The sequence below is a fragment of the Pangasianodon hypophthalmus genome, chromosome 19, assembly GCF_027358585.1.
Source record: "Pangasianodon hypophthalmus isolate fPanHyp1 chromosome 19, fPanHyp1.pri, whole genome shotgun sequence".
Taxonomy (NCBI): Eukaryota; Metazoa; Chordata; class Actinopteri; order Siluriformes; family Pangasiidae; genus Pangasianodon; species Pangasianodon hypophthalmus.
Window position 1 is genome coordinate 4485902 of NC_069728.1, and position 15555 is coordinate 4501456.

General features: G+C 41.9%; 1 protein-coding gene across 1 annotated transcript; it reads right to left on the reverse strand.

Annotated features, from left to right (window-relative positions):
- Positions 1-71: 71 nt before the first annotated feature.
- paics (phosphoribosylaminoimidazole carboxylase, phosphoribosylaminoimidazole succinocarboxamide synthetase) lies at positions 72-14747 on the reverse strand. Its single transcript, XM_026944442.3, has 17 exons — positions 14357-14747; positions 12758-13183; positions 12537-12605; positions 11711-12436; positions 11529-11603; positions 10679-10849; positions 9689-9774; positions 8725-8995; positions 8309-8569; positions 7013-7210; positions 5137-5315; positions 4559-4738; positions 4287-4400; positions 3831-3914; positions 2352-2532; positions 1649-1807; positions 72-441 (listed from the first exon to the last, which is right to left on the reverse strand). The coding sequence occupies exons 1-17, from the start codon at positions 14730-14732 to the stop codon at positions 275-277; spliced, it is 3723 nt and encodes a 1240-aa protein (XP_026800243.2). The 5' UTR covers positions 14733-14747; the 3' UTR covers positions 72-274.
- Between the last annotated feature and the right edge of the window lie 808 nt (positions 14748-15555).

The following is a 15555-nucleotide window of genomic DNA, read 5'->3' on the forward strand; positions in this document are numbered from 1 at the left end:
TGAGGATTCAGACTTGTGTCTCTGCAACCTGCATTAAGGACAAATCCCATTCCTGATTAAAAAGAGGACAGTCTTGTACAGTTCTGTTTTATTTGTGTAAAGCAATAGGCCACATAAATGTTTTCTGTAAATCTATTTCATCTACAAACAAGATTATTTAGACTCAGCACTAGATCATAAGCTTCAATAATCTGAATGCTGTAGTTGTGTAGTCGTGTGTTATGGAATGGTTAAAAGGGTGGAATGGCTCAGGGTAAACAGAAGTGCTGTGTGTTCAGATGTTGCACTGCTGAAGCTTCTTGTCAGCCTGCTTCAGAGAGATCCAGGTGTTGAGCATCGAGGCACGCAGTTTGGCCCACACCAGGTGATCGGTCAGGCCCAGGATCTGAGCGGCATGCTGGGCAGCCGAGTCTGGAGACAGAACCGTAGAACAGCCCAGACCTGAAGGAGAGAGGAGAGAATGTTAAAGAATGGGTGGAGGAGTAATTTGGCAACTGAGAAAGACACGTTAAGGCAAGGTACACATACAAACAACCAACCACAAACCTGACTAACACTTAAAGCCAAGCCTTAAAATGTACTGCATCTGCTAGAAAAAGCATAAGCAGGTGACTTAATCCATACCACTCACATGTGTAGTGTACCACTCAGGGCAAATTTAAAACGGAATTAAAGCTGGAAGAGCCAACAAACTAACAACACTGCAGAACACACTCGCCCCCACAGGATGCACAGATCAACCACAATTCAGGAAAAATTCAATTTGGCCACTGCTAAGCACTTTATATTGTTGCAGTTTTTTCCCCCCTCATTGCTTCCTACTCTACTTTCTAAAAATCTCCTTGAGTTCAGTTGCTTGAACATTTTAAATCTAAATCATTCTGCTTAGCCAATCAAATGTGACAGACTGCAGAATGTACTGGTTAATGCAGCACTTACTCAGCTAGTGCATGATCACTAACACATCCATGTGCTGATTCTGAAAACAAAGCTAGCTTTTAGGTCATGAGGACATCCTGCCTCATCATGCGGTCAAACGTCTTCATACTCACTGAGCCATGCTTTCACACTCAGATTATGCCACAATATTGGATTATCAGATCTACAGCAAGCAGCAGCAGGGAAAGTGTCACAGCAAAATGAAAACAGGTTTGTAGGCTCCTTCTCTTCGTACTGATACTTCCAGATTGCAAAATATTATTTGTGTTATTTGTGTACCAAAACATGTAACCATTTTAAAAATGCTCCCTGTCAGGATGATTGCACAACATTAGCTGTGCACATTAACCTTTTTGCTTATTGATATTGTCTTGCAATAACATGGAACTTTGTTATAGAAGGACAGATCTCAGTATGTATGTGTCTTAGCACTAAGGTAACGCACTTCTGCTTGATTCTACTTTTGATTTGGCACAATTTTTATGCCGGATGCCCTTCCTGACACAACTATCCCCAATTTCTATCCAGGCTTGGGACCGGCCCTGGGAGTGCACTGTCATGTGCTACCCCAATGGCTGGGGTTTGTTCCCTGGCCGGGAATCGAACCCAGGCCGCAGCAGTGAGAGCGCCAAGGCCTAACCACTAGTCCTCCAGGGACCCCCTAGTGCCCTTAAAGTACCTTGAACAAATACAGCAGATGAATCCTTACCACTGGGCATGCGTAAAGATGACCAGATGTCCTGAGCACCCCAATCAGATGTAACAGGAGGACAGTTAATGACAGGGTAAACTGTATTTCCTGACATCACTGGACCCAAACCGTTACTCCTTCCTGCAACGGCTACAAAAATGGTGGGAACACCATCACCTGAGGAAATAAAAGCACAGTAATACATAAGATTGGGAATTCTTACTGCAACTGTGATTACAATGCAACTTCACTTGTGCATGTTCTATTAAAAACCCAAATTGGTAACTTGCACATTATACTACAGGGTGTCCCAATAGTCTCCATACATAGGGGAAATGAACACTTTAGTAAAATGTCTTCCAAAATGTTTCATACTTACTTTATATTAAAATTTTCAGATAGCCTTTAAGAATGCCTTTTTTTTTTTCAAAAGAAGAATGTATTGAAATCAGTCTCATGGCCGGATCGGGAAGCTGTCGCAAGGTTGCGATGGACTTTAACGGGAAACACGGCGAGCACATCACACACGACACTGTTGCCAAACTTTTTAACAAATTCAAAAAGAATGGAGATCCATGAACATCCACTGACGAAGGCACCACCGACGTTGTGGTGGAAAACATAGTCCCCTAAGTGTGGAGACCTTTGGGACACCCTGTATTAAGCCTTAAGTAAACTGCTACAAACCGGTTTCTGCACACATTATTTTCTTTTGTCTTACCCTCATATTCAGATTTGATGCGGAGTGTCTCGTCAGGGCCTTTATGCGCAGAGGTGACTCGGAGATGGCAGGAGATTCCGTACGAGTCGCAAGCTTTACGAATCCTCTCACAGTGAGCCATGTCAGATGTAGAGCCCATCAGTACAACAACTCTGCCACTCACCTGCGGCTCCAGGAGCAGCTAAAGGCACGTGGAGACATGCAAGTTACAAACAGAATTCCAGCAAAGGATTAAGACAACACCAACATTCACACCTGCAGTTTTTTGGACTCCGGGCCATTTGTCCTGAGATTTCAGTACACTGGTCCTCTTAAAAATGGTGTCCCAGGGCTCACTTCAACAGAACCCTGGTATGGCCTGTATCACGTGCGTATGCTAGTAACATGACTGGATTTAAACTTGTCAGGTCAAACTTCTTTTTCCAAGTTTTTAATGAAGGCAGAGAAAGGGTTATTTCGGTCAGCGGAGGAGACAGAATGCCTTATATATGGAGAGAAGCACACACAAATGGCCCGAACTTATAAAAACTCAGAAGTTTTAGATAGGAATGGTGTAAGGTTACTGTAATTAGCTCATCTCTGTGGTGCGGGCGCTTGCACAGAGAACACTGCAAAAACACGTCTCGTGCCGACCTGCATGGCTAAAAATCTTATACAAAAACGGCTTCTCGTTTGCAGGTATTCCTGCATGAGGACATCCAGGCATCCAAAAAGCACCATTTTAATTTGGTAAAAACACTTAAACAATAATAATTAGAAAAAAAATAATAAAAAAATTTAAAACCCAAAAGCCTAGTATGTACCATTTTTTAAACTAACAAATAGAACTGTGCAGTTGATCCATGGTTCAGAATTCTTCTATGTGAAAGCAAACACACTGATCATGAGACTCTCCTCTAAACTATCCCAGTAGCAGCCCTGGGTGTGGACTCGGATAATTAGACCAAATATGAAAATGCTCTTAGTGCACTACTGCTATTAAGACACATGATGGAGCCATTGTAGTGACCATACCCTATCGCTTACACACAGGCCCGTGACTAAAGCCAATAAATTCTGATTTGAAAATGCAGAGAGCATTGCTGTTCTCAGAATGAATGATAAAAAAATGACTAGTCAACCCCAAAAAGGTTGAGGTTCACGGAGACTGAAGTGTCTTGTGAAAGCTATGGATTTTATTGAAGGTTGAGAAGGGCAAGTACACAGAGAGATAGGAAGAGTTAACATGAGCAAACGGGCAAATTGTGCAATTTCGGCCAGTTAAATGTAAATGTTTAACTTCCTAAACACGTCAAGTTTTTAACTGCACCTGACCTTTAAACGAGAATTACTATGACCCACACTACACGTGCTCACAGCACATGAACAAAAGCAACAAAAAAAATATACGGTTCAAGTATCTAGTAATGCCAGCAATAACAGTACTGTAACGGAAACGTGCGCGCACGCGTGTGTGTGCGTGTGTATGCACGTGTGTACCTGTACTCTTTCAGCCACCCATTCAAAGTTCCTCTTGACCATCTGCATGGCCTCAGGTGTGACCTCTTTCAAGTCACGATATACCTGCACAAGGAAATGAGAAACAAACCACAAGGTTAACCTGACTGCACCTAGCAGGGGCACATCACAATTTGATGGCAAAGAAATACCTTCCAGAAAACTCGGCTGTTGCTGTACTAGAGGATACAGCAAATGTTCATATGAAGCACCTAAACTACACTGTCTACACTTGAAAAACCAACACAGCTGCTAAAACACTGGCTCTGCATGCTTACATGCTTTTTTTTCTTGACACATCTTTATAATTGGCTGAATAAGGCAATTATCAGAAATGTGCACAGAAAGGGGGTTGGTCTGGGAACCTGAAGCATTGCGCTAAACACAACACAAAACAAAGCGACAGACATACAGCTTCATGTTCAATGTGAAACTTGCCTGTTTGTCTTTCTGTTGGCTGCGATCTCCAGCCGGCCACAGTCTCCACGAGTCATTGTCGATCACATCAGCCAGCACAACTTCCTTGGTGGTCACATTCACGCCAAACTCGATCTAAACAGAACAGAATTTGTCCATGTTGGGAGTAAAGCCTTTACTAATGATCATGATAATGGAAAGGAGAAAATTAAAAATAAAATAAAAGGTTGGCACAACACTGCATTGCTTTGACTTGACTTCAAAATACATTCCAGTCCAGCGTCTTAAAATACCTTCATATCCACCAGAGTGCAGTTCTGCGTGGCCCAGGCCTTCTCCAGGACCTCAAAGATGGCCACTGTGCTCTTACTCATAATGTCCACCTCACAGCGGCCAATCTTCACACCTGCCAGCTCAAAGCCTGCTGCTAACAGCTGCTCCTCAGACCACTGCGGGTCGTTATTGGCATCATCCTGCAAGGAAGCATATGTAGGCATGTGAATCACATTCCATTTAATCGAATATGGAGTAAAGGTCTGTCATAGACGAGTAGATCACTAACGATGCTATCCATTATGCAATCTTGAGCAAAGAACTGATTACAGATCATCATTTTCAAAGGTGCTACCTATTACTTATCTGAGCGCCAAACTGCTTTGTTTTACTAAATTGCCAAGCCGTGTTATTTCATCAGCAAGTTGACTCAACACCCCAGTGATAACAGCGCGGTATAGTCCTATCACTTACTTTCATTATCAAGCTGCACTCAATGTTCTCTACTAAGCATGTGGCAATATATTGACCAGACCATAGTCTTCTGAATGATTAGGATTAGTTGAGATGCTTTGTCAAACCACCAGTGGAGGCCCACCTTGAAAAACATCTCCATCTTCAGTGGTGAGAAGCGATAGCCTTCTTTGACGCCTGGATTCCTTTTAAGGAAGGAGCCTGTGGCGATGCGTCTACACACCCACTCAATGGGGATCATCTCACAGTGGCTGGCTATGAATGCCGTCTCCGAATGCTGCTTTACAAACGCAGTCTTAATTCCTGACGGAACAAAGGAGAAGATACAGATACAGATCAGTGAGAAACTGCGTACATTAAAAAAAAATTTTAATACAAAATGCAAAAGCACGTGGTATAAAGAAATTACTGTTGTGCATGATGTTTCAAGGTTTCAATAAACTGCTACTTTGTGAGTGAACTGAGTACATATTCTCAAACATGTTCCTCAGAGCTGATGGAACGTTTCAGTACTATGCAGGCGTGTGAATCACATTCCATTTAATTCAAGAAAGCACGAGTCACAAGGTAATGATTTAACAAACACGAGTGTTCTCACGAGCTACAGAGATGGGGTGCGGTTACTCCAATTAACTACAAGTGATGTGTTAAAAGGAGATACTTCTGAATTAGGCCAGTGTTATCCTTTGCTTTCATGTGATGTCAAAAATGTGTGTACTTTGCTGTCTGCCATTTTGATTCCCTACACAAACGCCACATCTCTGTGCGAAGACTGCTACACTGTGATTATATATCATGTGGATGTTCCAATCAACCAGGTGGAAAAAACAAGTTAAGATTCTTCAAAGTTGTGAAGGTTATTATGACTCCATCCATCCATCCATTTTCTGTACAGCTTATCCTACTCAGTGTCATCGGGGAGCCTGGGGACTCGGGACACAAGGCAGGGGACACCCTGCCAATACGGGGTGCCAACCCAGTGTGCACACACATTCACACACTACGGACAATCTGGAAATGCCAATCAGCCTACGATGCATGTCTTAGGAGGAAACCGGAGTACCTGGAGGAAACCTCCAAAGCACAAGGAGAACATGCAAACTCCACACACACAGGGAGGAGGCAGGATTCAAACCCCCATCCCCGGAGGTGCGAGGCAACAGTGCTAACCACTAAGCCACGGTGCCGTTAATCAAAACTTTTTGCTCTATCAGTACTTGTACTTTACTCTCATGGCCAAGGAAACTGTCATCAATATGACTTTTTTATGCTGTGAATTCTGAGCTACCGATCCTTGATTACATTACCTCACCTAGGTTATGGTTCATTATTGTAAAATGAAACGTTATGCACTGTTTAACTTAGATATGGTGGATTAATGGAGATGTACAACTTAATTAAAAATTTTAATTAAAAAAAATTCTCAGCAATATTGACAATCCTTAAAGACGTTCCAGGACGAATCTCTACACAGTTAAAAGTACATGTATACAAATTGTCATTGAGGTGAAAAAGGTGAATGGAGGACATTTTTAATGGAGTATTTCTTGCTGTATTTTAACAAATTGTAAAGGTTTTTCAAAAGAAATTAAATGAAATATGTTGAATTTCAGGAAATAAGGCCTATCTGCATGACAGGACCAATCCATTAGGTATTTAGCTAAGGATTCAAAATGGGCGCAGTTACCCACAATGCAGCACGTTTGTAATTGCGTAGGTCAAAGTGACGTCAGTAAAAACGACCCATAGAAGAGGAAACTTTAAATATTAATTCAAAGCAGTTCCAGGATTAGAACTGCTCTAATCCTGGTGTTCAGGCTTCATACTGCACTATTACATCCAGTATTACCTGGTTATATCAGGAGAATGCCCAGGAAGAAAATAATGTGATTACAGGTTAAAAGTACAACAGCGAATACAGACTGTGCAACTTTAAACACTACATTATAGACTGTATGAAGACACACTGAAGCAGCTGTTCACCCTGTGACCGAGCTCACCAGCTTCTTGCAGGAGCTTGAAGACGCAGCTGGTGGTCTTGTTGGAGATCGCTGCCTTTCCCTCCATCTGGTCTTTTCTCACTGCGTTGCCCGCCGTGATCTGGTCTTTGGACTGGACCAGAACCTGGCCCGGCATGTCCGGCAGCTCAAAGATCTGCTTGGTCTTGCCCTCGCTGAGCTTTTTGCCGAGCTTCAGCTCTACAAAGAGGTAGAGAAAGAACAGCAGAGCAGCAGGAACTCATTAAATGATGACCAGTTCCATAGGCAGAAGTTCCCTGGAAAAAACATGATTCCCCCCTCACCTCCTAATTTATCAGAGTCAGAATAATTCTGTAAAACAGTATAATGCGTAAAGAATGCAGGTGCACCAATTACAGACATGAAACCAGTTTTACAACGTTTAAAAAGAATGCAACCCCACTAATACGCCTCACAGTGGTTTAATCCACTGCATAGCTTAAGCCCTAATGGAGGTTTGATATAATGAATGAATGAATGAATGGGTGGCTCTGAAAAAAGAAAAAAACTGAAATATATTTAGTAGTCATGCAGGAGTAATTAAGGTGTCCTGAATGTTTTTGATGTCTTGAGAGAATGTAGTGTTTATTGTTCCCCTTAAGCTGAAATGAGATTTTCGCCCTTGACCAGGTCTGTTGAAAAGCACATGTTTGCAATTAATGCTTAATAAGAAAAAAAAAAAAAAACAGACTAATCATTTTGAATTAAAAGCCCACATAAATGCACACACACACACATTACATCATATTTTTTTAGCCTACTCAAATATCATCCACAACTCTATTGTGTATCTTGTTATGTCATTTCATAAATGCATGGAATCACAAGCAGGCATAACAGGATTTTTTTTTTCTTCCCCCCATGAGGAGCCCAGTGGAGTTGTGTGATTTGGATGATCACATGCTGCGACATGCACCAGGTTTTTGTGCGTTCAAGTAGATGAACTGATCAAGAACTAATAATGCACCAAATCTGATCAAGCCATGAAATATGTATTGTGTTGCACGTGAACTTGATCAAATCTTATTGTGTTGCATGTGATCATTAGTGCTGTGATCATAATGATGCAGAATGACCAAGTACCCAACATAAACATAAACATAAACAGGAAACATAACAGGAAACAAACTTTAAAGTTGTCAGGTGATTTTTGGTTCAACACTTCTTCATGTTGTCTCTGCACCCTGGCCAAAGCATGGCGTGCGCGCGCACACACACACACACACACACACACACACACACAATGCACTGCACTGCAAACTTTACACAACTACATACCTGCTGTCGACGCCATTTCGGTTCCAAATCTGTTGTCCTGCAAAAAAACCAGAAGATTATCATCAACCACAGACACCACTGTACGCAGTAGCTGAAGCTGAGCTTGTTCCTGCAGGCAGTGAGCTCGCGCTCTGAACGGAGCAGCACGCGAGGAAAGCGCGAGGAGGAAAACCGAGTTACGACACTTTATAAAAAAACAGGCAGTGACGCCATCTTCACCACGTGGAAAAGTCTCGCGCGGTGCTCTGTGGAGAAGTGTTGCTCAATCAGATACTGTTTTAAAACTCTGCAGATTCTCCTGAAGAGATCTGCGATATCTACTGGGGAGTAGTGTGTTGCACATTTTAATCCACCTTTTCTTTTTCTTCTGACTAGTCAGCTTTGTTTTGATGATTTGTACTGAACTGATATCGTACTTTGGCTTTTAGCGCTCAGAAGTGACTTTTCTAGCCGATTTGAACCCCCCCCCATTTCTGTAGTTGGTACCTTCCGGCATAAGCGGCTGCAGGAGGCAGCACGTGGTCGGACTGGGAGATTATCGGGCAGCGTGGGGAGTGAAGTTTTGTAGTTTTTTGTAGATTGTGAGGGGAGTTTGGAGTAGTGCTGGTCATGGAGTTTGAAGAATCCGGTATTGGAGAGGAATGTGGGGTTTTCGGCTGTGTTGCCGCGGGCGAGTGGCCAACCCAGCTGGAGGTGGCACAGATTATAACACTGGGGCTTGTAGCTTTGCAGCACAGGTAAGTTTTAACTGTTTACACTCCTGATGCATGTCACTGAGGCTCTTTCAGCCTTTACACAAAAGCTGAACTAAAACCAGAATAGACCTGATGAGACACTGTAATTGATTTCAGTTAACTTCTGCAAATAACAGCTGAGTTTCTCCTATAGGTGTTTTCCCCGAGATTGGGGGTGCCAATACTTTAGAAACTCTTCCTGATTGAAATGAATCTCATGTGCAAGCTTCCAGTGCACGCGGTCTTAATAGGAGATTTAAGCCTCTCTTTAACAGCTGATCAAACTGGGACCACCAACTTTTGTGTCTATAGAATTGATTTAGAGGAAGATTTGAATGATGTATTTATATATATATATATGGAATAAACAAGGACTAAGATTCACTTTTTATAAACAATGTTATCAGTTTAAAGGCTTTCATTCCTGGTTTCTGCAGGGGTTCCTAAACTTCATGGGCAAACAACCCTAAATGGACATTATGAATTTTCTGCAACCATAAGCTTTGACCACTGTACATTTTTTTTTTTAAATTCCAGCTTTATAATTTAGGACTGCTGTAACATTTGAATACTTTATTAAGTCATTAACATATATGTAACATAAGTGACTAAAAAGTCCAAAGTAATATTCCTTGCATCGACATACCAGTCTAGAGGGAAAGGTGAATTTGCATTTCTTGACGCAGCTTTTCAAAAAGTCAGGGTGTGTGTTTGAAAGGGCACTTTCACGACCTGTTTCCAACGATACAAAAGGAATTAAAACATAACAGGGTGCAGGAAGATAATCCACGCCAGGGTGGTGTGATACAACCCGACCCGAACTACTTGATGCATGGCTTTGCGTGGATGTGCAGAAGCAGTGGCAATATGAGTACAATTTTTCACACACTCCCCTGCTATTGTATTTACAACTGGAAGATTAGCCTAGATGTGGCATTCACTAGTTGGCACATCAGAGCTAAAACATCTCTGTTTGTCAGGTTTCCAAATTAACCTTAAAATGTTTAGCGATTTCAATCATGGAGATATTAAACACACTGGCGAACTTTGTTAAAACTTTCCGCCGTCGTCGTGACTGTTGTCATGAGCTGCATCTCAAATCTCAAACTCTAACCCTACATTCAACAGTATTTATTAATCTAGAAAATCCAGAAGATTGGTACACAAAACTTGCTCTTCGGTAGGTTTAAAGGGTACATGAGAGGTTTTTAAAATTTAAACACTAACTGTAATAGGAAAACCAGTTAGTCTTAGTACTCAGTGACAGTCTAGAATAGTGCATGATGATGCAATTTGAGACACAACACTAGTTTGTGTACTGGAGGTAGATAGATGAGTAATTTGCACATTTCTATTACTGAATTCCTACTCTAGTGGAGCATGTCAGGAAAATACTTTTTAAAAAAAAAAAAAGCACATATCATTTTAAACAACCATTTTATCGCACAAAAACAATCTTCATAATGAGTCATATTTCTAATAATAATTTGTAATATAAATGATTTAAAAAAGTGAAGATTGAGAGTTTTTCCTCACAAACCTATCTGTAAATCAAGTGACCTGTCTCGGGGTCATGACCCTTAGTTTGTGAACCCCTGGATTACTGAGTGGTCGTGTACTGATGTGTTGTATCAGCTCACCAGGTTATCGTTAGTGTCGGCCATGGAGCGCACAGAGCTGATCTCCATAATCGGAATGTATTGATCCTGCTCCTCTTTGCACTGATAGTCAACGTGCTCAGACCAGTCTGTGCTGCTGTCTCCGTCATCAACGCACTCCTGAAACCTTTTGCTGAAAACACTGTAATCTGTAAACACAAGAATTAAAGGATCGAAAGAAATTCATATCAGCATGGGTTTCCTTGTGTAATTTATGATCCATGATCATGTATAACGTCTTTTATAAAGACTTTCTGCAGAGATCAAGAGTCTAAACAGCTTTCAGTCACATGAATTTATCTTAGTTCGAATTAATTGCTTTGTGTTCTGTACTTTGGCCTGCTACCTTTTGAGTCTGAGTTATAACCTAATGTTATTATATATATATATATATATATATATATATATATATATATATATATATATATATATATATATATATATATATATAATTTTTTTTTTTTTAAATAAATTAAGTGTTAATTACACACACACACACACACACACACCCGAAACCCTCTTTGTAGCATTTTGCATAGAACCTTCCAGGGTTTCTCCAGAGGGCCAAACTGAAGAATCCTTCATGGCTCTAGATTGAATAGTTTTTTTTCCCCATAAGAAGATTCTGCACATGGCTGCACAAACCATGTGACTTTTACTATCCTTGAAAGATATTGGGACTTTCAAGATATCGTGACTTGTGATTTTGTCTTGCTCTTTTCACACTTAAGATATTTGTATTAAGACTGTGGTCACAGTCGAGTTTTTTTTTGTTTGTTTTTTAATTAATAATGACATCCTCGTTTTAAAATGAGAAGATTGAAGGACCTTCATCTGTGGCCTTCCGCTTTTTTCCTCTTCTCAACCCGGCAGGCTCTCTCTCTGTGACTGTCTCTGTGTCACCTGCATGTGCGTACACACACACACACACACACACACTTTATTTCCTGTACACTTGAGCAGAATTGTTATGAAATGATGGTACAGATCCCTCTAGTTCAGTGTATTACCTGTGTTTACTTTATACTCCTGGCCTGCTCCATATGTACTTGCTGTGACAGAATGGCTGGACAAAGGCCGTTCCTCATATCTTGTCTGAACGCCATCTTTTGACCTCACCAGCATGCCATTTAACTGATCCTCTGTTTCATATTCCACCCCAGTGAGTTCCTCTGGCCTCAGAATGGCATCTGTTCTAGCCTCATTTTGGAAAGCTCTTGTGGCGATGCCTGGAGATCTTCTTAAAATGGCATCGTCCATGGTCTGCTGATCATATCCGACAGCAATGATGTCACTATCCTCATGTGTAGGCATTTCACAGATGGAGTGCTCCTCTAATGTGGGAGGACTGAACATCCCAGAGTTTCTGTATAAGCCTCTGACTGGCTGGGACAGAATGCTGTCTAGCTGTTCGTAGAACTTCATGATGCGCCGAGTGTCTCCAATATCAGCCTTGCCCCTCTGCAAGGATCGGTACAGATATTTCAGGTTCTTGTATTTGGTACGACACTGTTTCCAGTCCCTCTCCACCCCCTGCTGAAGGAGCCGGCGTGATATTTGCACAAACACATCCTTGTTTCGGGTCGAGCCTTGCAGCTGCTGTTGGATTCCTTCCTCAGACCAGATATTGAGCAGCGCTGCCACTTCCTCCTCAGACCAATTTCGGCCTGAGTCATGGACCGTGATCACATTCTCCTCGTCTGATGGCCTTCTAGCCCCTGGTGATATGCTTGAACCTGGAAATAGCAGATCAGGAATTCAGTTAATGTGTATAATTGTGAACAGCGTTACCACACCTACTGAACTAGTTGTTGGTCTTTTGATCTGATGACGCACCTGTATCTTTCGTGATGAGGTGATGAGAACCGGTATTTATTATTGTTTGCATATCTGCCAGACTCTCATCTGTAATGGAATGAGAAGTGCTAAAAGCAAATGAGAAGTAAAACTAGGGAAGAAAAACTACTTGAATCAGACTTTAGGTATAGGTTGTACTTTGTTTATCAAAAAAACATCGAAATACCTAGCATTTTCTTAGCTTATGTTTATTCTCTTACCATCATCAATCTTAATGTAGTGAGCTTCTCCTGGTTCTCTTCTTGCAGCTGTCTGGTCTCCTTCTGTTCCTTTCCTGGGAGAATCCTCCTCCTCATCTAGGAAATCCTCAATGTCCTTACCCTGCAGGATTGCATCCACCTCTGCAAAGAAACGCATAGGTCGACCTTGGCTCTTGCTGACTTTGTAGTCATATTTGAGGTTCTTGTACTTGGTGCGACACTGTCTCCAGTCTCGCACTACTCCATGCTGGAGCTCCAGACGGCGGGCCATCTCCTGGAAGATCGCCTTGTTTCTGTGGGTGCTCTGCAGCCGCACCTGCATTTCGCGGTCAGCCCAGATGTTGAGGAGAGCCCGAATCTCTTTATCAGACCAGTGTCTCCCTCCCTCCATACCTGAGAGAGGAACAAAATGCTGATCTCCACTCCCTGTATAAGAGAAAACGGTGGAAATTAGAGGTCATCTAAACTAGCACAGGAATTGGACCATTCTACATAGAGTCCTTTGTATGTAATGAAGCTGAGCTAAGGCCACGTTCACACCTGGCAATAACATGCATCCTGGGTGATCTGATTTGTAAGTGGACAGTGTTAAGTACAGGTGTAAATGGGGGTCCAATATGTCTCAGAGATGCCTTGTGATCCGATCACTCAAACCCCCTTTGGAGGTGGTCTGGGACGCATATGACCACATAACATTTGTAGCGTGAATGCAAAAGACCCTTGATGGAAAATACATAATCATTACGAGACTGTTTGGAAAAAAATCGTGCTGACTGGTAGAGTTCTCCACAGCTAGGCTAATGGATAAAGGTGATGATATAACAGCAGAGACGAAAGCAGCTGCTTTTCATAGCTTCATTCGTCACCTCGTTTCTCTTGTACATTTGTTTCGATAGCAGACCACGCGATTGACATGTTTGAAACAGCCCGTAAAAGTATGTGAGAGGATTCGCCAGACATTTCCACTTGCAAACAAATGCAATAGAGGCCTTCCTCTAGCAGAAATCACGTATGAAATCAAACCATGTGTGAACACGGTAGCATTTAGAGCTTAACCTTAACCATATAAAACATTTATTCATCTTCTGGGCCATGTTTTTATAAGAAGACGCAAGCCAAACCAATACTGACCTGAGAGTTTAGTCTGAAATCTGGAGGATGAGTAGTACAAATGGTAAAAATGAGCTTTATTTAGGGTTCCTCTGTTTGGTGGTCTTTTGTTAAATTATTAATAATGCAGGGCTTCTACACTGTCCTCACATGAAAACATGATGAAAGTGAATAGATGGGTAGCTTTCTGAGGTATGAACTAAATGTTAAAGGAATATAACATAGTTGTGTTTGAAATATTTATTTTTGGTGCTTTTAAGCATTCATCTTGGTCTGTAGAATGACATTGAAACAACAAAAAATAAAAAAAGATTTTATTTTATCAGCAAAGTATTTATAATAATAATAATAATTTCTGAGGTACTGTTCGTCTAAATGTCTGGGAAATAAGTCAGTTAAAGGGTAAAATGTTCTAAAGAGAAAAGTCCCTCATTATTAAAAAAAAAAAAAAAAAAAACAGTCTAGTTTGTGGCAGTGTTGGATATTTACCCTCCTGAAAGTTGCTCAGAGAAGCGTTGACCTGTCTTCTGTTGGAAGGACTGGTCTGTTCTTCATCCATCTCGTAAGACCTTTGGGTTACCGTGGTGCTATCCATCGCTGTCCGGATGGCTGGAGGTCTCCAGTCGGGTAGTGCCATGGCTCTGCTTTGTGCCTGGCAGCTCAGCCAGTCCCTGTGCACGCCCAACTCGCTTAGTCGGCTCGAGATGGCCTCATACTTGGCCTTGGTCTCATTCTCGTCCCAGGCTTCCCTCTCCCTCCACACCACGAGCAAGGCCCTAACCTCTTCCCCTCCCCAGCGACCACTTGCTCCTCTTTGGCATTCTTGCTCCTCTCTGCTTGCTTTCTGCTCTGTACTAAGTTCCATGCTCTTGAGCTAGAAGCTTGGAAATGGCTTCTGTTGAATTTCTGCTTCTCCTTTTTCTCTCCCTCCCCCTTTGCCTTAAGCTCAGTGTCCTAGGCAACCAGACAGTTGAGCCAGTTAGGAATGGTCATGTGACGGAGAGCGGCTTTGTGACTGGCTTAAGCTGAAGGGGGGAGGGGGTGCGGAAATGTGAGAAGTGGCTTGGCAAACAAAGCTGCAGCAAGAACACCTACTAAAACCGAAAATGATAAAGGCTAAGAGCTTTGTGTGTTTGTGTGTGTGTGTGTGTGTGTGTGTGTGACTGTGACCGAGAGAGATATTTTTCAGTTTTTAAAGCTATGTCTGTTTCTGTGCAGTAGGCAAGTTGTTTCATCCTGTCCTGCAAACATTTCCCCCTTTCTTTCTCCACCGTTCTCTCTCTTCCTTCTTCCCGCTGTACCCGCCCTTTCTCTCTCTCTCTCTCTGGAAACCCACTTCACACACAAACCAGTTTGATCTGCCTCTGGGCTTAAAGCAAGGCAGCTGCCGAGTCATAAAACAGGCTGGAAAAGCACGCTTGTTTGATTTTGATAGGTTTTTAAGGTTAGAGGGAAAGAATCAGGCATGGAGGGGAGGGAGACGTTTCCACCCTGTTCCATTTTTCATTTGTCAGCCATGCTGAGGCATGTTATTGCAACATTGCCTGAACTTATATGCACACGATTACATTAGTCCTTTTTTTCAACAAAAATACATTCTGAAAATGTTGATGTTTTGTAAGTAATTCTATAACTATGTGATGGTATCATTTATGATATAACCAAGAGTATATGATCCTTCCACTTGA

Bases quoted from the DNA above. Each gene is read 5' to 3' on its own strand.
- paics (XM_026944442.3), bottom strand. From the start codon at position 14,732: ATGGAACTTAGTACAGAGCAGAAAGCAAGCAGAGAGGAGCAAGAATGC. The intron at 11,604-11,710 runs GTAATACACTGA...ACGCACATGCAG, and splicing joins GGAGTATAAAGTAAACACAG to GTGACACAGAGACAGTCACA. The intron at 1,808-2,351 runs GTAAGACAAAAG...TTATTTCCTCAG, and splicing joins CATCAAATCTGAATATGAGG to GTGATGGTGTTCCCACCATT.